General features: G+C 34.4%; 1 protein-coding gene across 3 annotated transcripts; it reads right to left on the bottom strand.

Annotated features, from left to right (window-relative positions):
* Nucleotides 1–1,164: 1,164 nt before the first annotated feature.
* LOC109205204 lies at nt 1,165–5,409 on the bottom strand. Of its 3 annotated transcripts, none has more exons than XM_019367891.1 (4): nt 4,936–5,409; nt 4,631–4,774; nt 4,290–4,509; nt 1,165–1,498 (listed from the first exon to the last, which is right to left on the bottom strand). In XM_019367891.1, exons 1-4 carry the CDS (start codon nt 5,236–5,238, stop codon nt 1,440–1,442), a joined length of 726 nt encoding a protein of 241 aa, XP_019223436.1. In that variant the 5' UTR covers nt 5,239–5,409; the 3' UTR covers nt 1,165–1,439. The 3 variants fall into 3 exon arrangements, with proteins under 3 accessions (XP_019223436.1, XP_019223435.1, XP_019223434.1); XM_019367890.1 differs by having other exon boundaries at nt 1,165–1,495; nt 4,290–4,548; nt 4,936–5,408; XM_019367889.1 differs by having other exon boundaries at nt 4,290–4,548; nt 4,936–5,405.
* Between the last annotated feature and the right edge of the window lie 433 nt (nt 5,410–5,842).

Below are 5,842 nucleotides of genomic sequence, written 5' to 3'. Positions count from 1 at the left end.
GAAGATGTTCTCATGCACTTGCAACTGTAAAATGTCCCACTTCATTCATGTTTAATCCATTTCAGTAGTATTACATTATTATCTACTAAATGAAATGTCAGTAAACATGGTTCACCATTTCGGCAGGTAAAGTTTGGTGCAGCAACCACAACTTTTCACAACGTGTTGACCAAATCACCAAAACAAAAAGTAAACCCATAAAGTGGATAGGGAACTATTTAAATGAGAAGAACAAGGAAAAAGATCATTCGTTGATTGTGAATTTCAATTTTTCATTGTTCTCCATTACACTTGATCATTCAGTTTCCTAAAAAAATGCAATTTCTCAATAAGTAGCAGTAGGCATTAAGCTTTCAAGAGAATAGGCATAGATACACATAGCTATGTAAAAATTGCAGAACCCAACGATTAGGACAAGTCTACTACTTTTGTTGCCATTAACTGTCATAAATATTCATTGACGAGTCTTTTCATATGTTCCTCAAGGCAAAATATGGTAAAAGGCTGAAGCTAGGAACACCTTCAGCAATCAAAATTGGCATTGGATCAGTTTCTGAAAAGGCAAAGGAACAACTAGCACAAGTTCTTAAATAAAACAGTGTTTTACACAATAACCAAATGATCCTCTACATCACTTAAATGTAGAGAGAAGATTTTTTCCTTTTGTTGAGAAAGGTAATGTCAACTATAGCTTTTTTCCATCTCTACTAGCTAGGATTTGAACTATGATACTTAAGGGTTGTGCTCATTTTATCAAGTCACACCTCAATGACACTGGGTTACTTTCTGAAAAGGTAAAGAAATAAATACTTGCACAAGTTTTCTTAAATTGAACAGTGTTTTACTCCAACAACCACTTGGCCCTTGGAAAACTAAACTTTCAAACAGATTCTAGAGAGCGATTTAGAGAAAAATTATTGTTCAATGCTTCTTGTGCAGACCTATATGGAACAGATTAGTTTGATTTGAAAAGTAACTCAACTTTTAAAAACAAGGGCACGTATTTTTAAATTTATGGGAAACTTTTCCAAGAAACAAACAAATACTATTATATGGTTTGAAACCAAACAAAAATCTTGTCTGAAAACTAAAAACATGAGGTTTCTCGCAAAACATAACTATACTGCGAAAACTAACCTTCCAAAACTTTAAATCTAAATCAAATCAAATCCAAAGGCGACCAGAAGCTGTATTTTCATAAGATTGCAAAAGTTTGAAAGGAGCCTCAGAGTTGAAAGGAGTCATATTACAATTTGTCAGATGAAGACAGGTCCCTTTGGCCTCAACAAGGAAATAGGCATATGCTAGTTCAAATTATTAATACTATCTAAGGAATAAACTACTATATATAGACCATGTTATATTAATTGGTCCAATTTTTCTTTAGGAAAGCTAGCTCATCTCACGAGGGAAGAGGCTTTGCTATTCCTCTTTGCTTGTTATATGCATGGATAGCTCTGACCAGTTTGCTGAACGTCTTGCCTATTTCTACCACCTGCTGCTCATACATAAATATCAATCAGAATTTCACGCTATAAAAAAAAATCCACCATAGACATCGTGAAATTAACATCTATTGCCATTGATTAACAACTTAATTATATGTCCAATTCTTCATAGTCCTCGTTATCATAAAAGAAGTATGACCAAAAATGAAAAAAAATAAAAATAGAGTGTAGTGCTAATAGGTAATTCAGCTGAATTCATGCCTAAAATGGTTGTAAAAGTCAAATGGCTAAAAGATACAGCTTTTACTTGTAAAGCAATTCTGCTCCAAATTCCTAATTAAAGGGTAGTGCACCCTACAAATTTTTTAGATTTATTTTCAAAATGATGCCAACTATTTCACAGCTCAATTATTCAACTCTGTACCAGGTAATATCGGCCATCAAATTTTAGCAGTATATACATTGAGAGTGTTGTAATGATAGATAATCAAGAATTGGCAAAGGGGGTTTGAGTGGGAGGGAATTTGGGAGCTAGCATTCAAGAAGGTAAGCAAAGAATGCCACAAATCCTTCCCTTAAACAAAACTGCCAAAGTTTTGGCCACACCAAATGTAATTTTTAACAGAAACTACAATCAGACAAATAGTATTTCCAGAATGACCCAAAGATGTATCCCTCATTCAACTGCAACAAGGGGGAGGAAGAAGGAAATTGTAATTAATCCACTGTTCTAAGCTTTGTTTTCCAAAATTTGACATCGCAATGAACTGCAATATATAATCAAAGTTGCTTGACGACTATTTTCAACCTTTTCCTTCGACACAAAGAAAAGATGAAACTTGACTCAGCAAAGAATAAATAGGTCATGAAAATTAACCATGATATAGCGATGAAAATTTATAAAGTGACACAGCTACTATCACCTTCGTACTCACTTTTCCTGTAACGTGATGTAAAGAAGTATGCGAAATTTGCTTCAAAAAATTAGCACTTTGGAGAAAAATCAGGAAAATAACTTCCTGTTTTGAAACTGGACAGAAGTGCAGAGAGGCAAAAATATATTAAGGATTATAATGGAGTAGTACTTTTAAAATTCTCCCAAAAGAGAGAAAATTAGCAGGTTTAAATAAATAAATTTGTTTCTTTCTTCAACTTCTTGTCAAACTAAATAAGGAATATGGAGAATTATACAATTATTCAGTTTCCTTCCCTTTCTTTCCATAGTATATGCATGGGACAATCGGAGTAACGTTCAGAAATGGATTAGTTTCCCTTTTCCAATTCACCATGAAAGGAAACCAAGTAAAGTATTAGAAAAGGTCTAGCCGTCTAAAAATTAAATGGGTAATGGGCGGGTATGAACTACGACCACTATCTCCCCTCCCCCTTCTTTCCTTTAAGAGGCAGAGGCCAAAACCACTTGTATCTACTCCATGACCCAGTGTTCCATCACCTTGTTCTTCCTAGTGTTTGAATCAGCTTGCGCACATTACAACTAATTTTATGAAATATCTATTATATCCCACCAGCAACATCTATTCACCAAGATAGGACAAATTACCTAGTGTTTTTTATCTTCCGATAACTCTATTCCCCAAGGTTTGAACAAATGAGAAAAATAACCTGGTATTTTTTGTCTTCAATTAGAATTTAACCTCAAACCTTATGATTCCACCAACCCAATTTATTGAACGTAAGGCCACACCCTTAAATGCGAAAAATCGATCTACCAAAACTTATGCATGTGAAAAGAACCACACCTTTGAGGACTAGTAGTTGCCTTTCTTCATCTTCTAATTTTATACTAGTACTTTTTTATAAGCCACGCCTACTGCCTCTCTTTTCTTCCTAACAGATTTACTAATAAATAAGCAGGCTGTTTTCTATTATTGGATAGATTTCAGTAAAAACACCCCTTTTTTTTTCTTTACTTAAGAGGTATTTTCTCAACACAAGTTCAAGATTTACATCTTAAATATTACTTGTATATGATTTGGAGCCCGTTTGGACATAAGAAATTTTACCCTTTTTCCAGAAAAATTTTACTTTTTTTCGAAATCAACATAAAGTTTTCAATTTTCGCTTGAAGATGAATTTTAAAAATTTTTGAAAATTTGAAAAACTCGGAAGCTGTTTTTCAAAATTTTCACTCAAATCACTCACAAAACTTTAAAAACAACCCAAAATTATATTCATGTCCAAAAACAATTCTAAATTTCAAATACCATTTTTCACTTGAAATATTTTTTCACCATATTTTGGAATTTTACAATTCTTATGTCCAAACGCCCACTTGGTATTCTAACTAGTATCATCTAATATCCATCTCGTTCAAGCACACACCCTCAGTCACAAACCATTCATACTTAGGATGTGTTTGGTACGAAGAAAAATGTTTTCCTAGAAATTATTTTCATAATTAGTAAACCCCAAATGGCAACGGAAATAACCCACCCAACAACCAACCTAACCCTCACTTACCACTATCAACTTGCAAAAAAGGCAAAACAGATCACAAGGAACCCATAAACATACAAGAATTAATGTTTACACTTATGTCAAACCTCAAATAACCATTCTAACTCTGTCTTATATAACTTGGGTGACAAAAGTTTTATTTGTTCCTTTTTAAATAACACATCTAGTCAAACAAAAATTATTATACATATTAAAAGGGAGGTGGGGGTAGTATTTTGCATGGGAGTTGTATTCATATACGTTGAATGAATGAATTTCAAGTTAACCATACAAAGAAATTAATACTAGGATATAATAGAATGTTCTAGAATAAGAGTGGTCAAAAGGCAGAGATTAATTAACTCAATGATATGATTAACTTACCTTGTCTCTTTCCAGCATGTGGATGATTACGATAATCGTTGATGTTAGTGGGTACTCTCGGAAGGAAAACACCTGTTCCACCACAAGTAGAACTACCTCCTCTTCTATTACCACCATCAACTCCATATCCACTTCCCACAAATGGCAAAAACCGGCTTCCCATGAACCGGTCTTCATTTATTCCCAGGTTACGCATTCTCATGAACCGGTTCTCTTGCATCTGCAAAACCCTACTTCTTGCTTCAATCAACCTCTCAACCTATCAATATATGCGTGAACTACCGTTTGTAAGAAAAGAAAAATATATATATCCAGAAATAACACGCAAGTTTCAACTCTACCTGGGGTTGAACCGGTGTATAAAACTGGTACGGATAAACCGGGGGTGGACCACCGGTCTGCAGCAGCTCATCCCCTCTACTTCGTTCAACACAGCCAGAAAGTGAACAATCCGTACAGCTGCACCTCTCTGCCGGTCTGAACCGCTGAATTTTACAAACAATGAAGAAATATTTAAAAACATAGTAAAAGCAACAAAAATAGAGCTCCCATGAATAGTAAAAATGGAAACACATAAATAAAAATATGGAAGACCCTTAACAACATAAAATAAAAGTAAAAAATGCCGCAGAAAAAAAAAAGGTACCTCAGAAATAGGAAATGGCTTTGGAACAGAGTGGGGTTGGTGGTTACGTTGATGAAGAAGAGAAAAAGCAGCGAAGCGTTGAATGATATTATCATTATCATTTTCTTTTTGTTCATCCATTAAAGAGAGATGATCATTGTGATGAATACAAGAGTAATGACAGCAACAAGTACAAGTAGTGGGGTGGTTGTTTTTGAACTTAAACTTGGGAGAAGGAAAAGTAACTGAAACTTCTTCTACAGGGAAAATATCAGACGGTAGCCATAACATTCCATCATCCAGATTTTCAGAAGAATCCTCCATTTTCTTCAAAATCAGAGTAGAAACCAGAGTATGTATCTCTTGAAATTTAAGAGAGAGAGAGAGGTTTTCAAATTGACGTTACGAATTCTTTTTCGTCTGCTTAAAGAAGAGAGAGAAAGAAAAGAGAAGTGGGTTGGGTCACGTGACCAGAGGATTAGGGAAATATGGGGCACGACCCAATAACTGGAAGAGTAGTGATAGCGACGGGGTCAGTGGTCACTTACCATTTTTGGGTTTCTTCTCAACTTTGTAGACCAGCGTTCTTCTCCATGGGGAAATTGACACGTGACAGCTCGGGGAGTTGCTGTAAATTGTTTTGGTTAAAGGACTGCATTTCACAAGTAATTTCGTTTTCACCCCTTTTAAGTTTTACAAAACTTGGGTAAAGTAATTACTTTTTTTCTTTTTTTGACAGAAGGGTAACGTTTTTTGCAAAACCATTCTTTTTTCTAACCAAAGGTCACTAAAATAACTTTTTTTCATTTTCAGCTAAACCAAAATATTATTCTATAGGTGGTATACAAATCTGAAAACTTATACTACTACGTAGGAGTGGCAAAATGGTTAAAAGAAAACAAGTTAATCACTCATATTATCTACTAAA

Source organism: Nicotiana attenuata, unplaced genomic scaffold (assembly GCF_001879085.1).
Source record: "Nicotiana attenuata strain UT unplaced genomic scaffold, NIATTr2, whole genome shotgun sequence".
NCBI lineage: Eukaryota > Viridiplantae > Streptophyta > Magnoliopsida > Solanales > Solanaceae > Nicotiana > Nicotiana attenuata.
Note: the sequence above shows the minus strand (reverse complement) of the source record. Positions and strands in the feature narration are given on the sequence as shown.

Excerpts from the sequence above, each read along its gene's own strand:
- LOC109205204 (XM_019367889.1), bottom strand. The coding sequence starts at position 5,238 with ATGGAGGATTCTTCTGAAAATCTGGATGATGGAATGTTATGGCTACCG. Across the intron at positions 4,775-4,935 it reads AGCCATTTCCTATTTCTGAG|CGGTTCAGACCGGCAGAGAG; the intron begins GTACCTTTTTTT and ends TGTAAAATTCAG. Across the intron at positions 1,499-4,289 it reads ACATGCTGGAAAGAGACAAG|CAGGTGGTAGAAATAGGCAA; the intron begins GTAAGTTAATCA and ends ATGTATGAGCAG.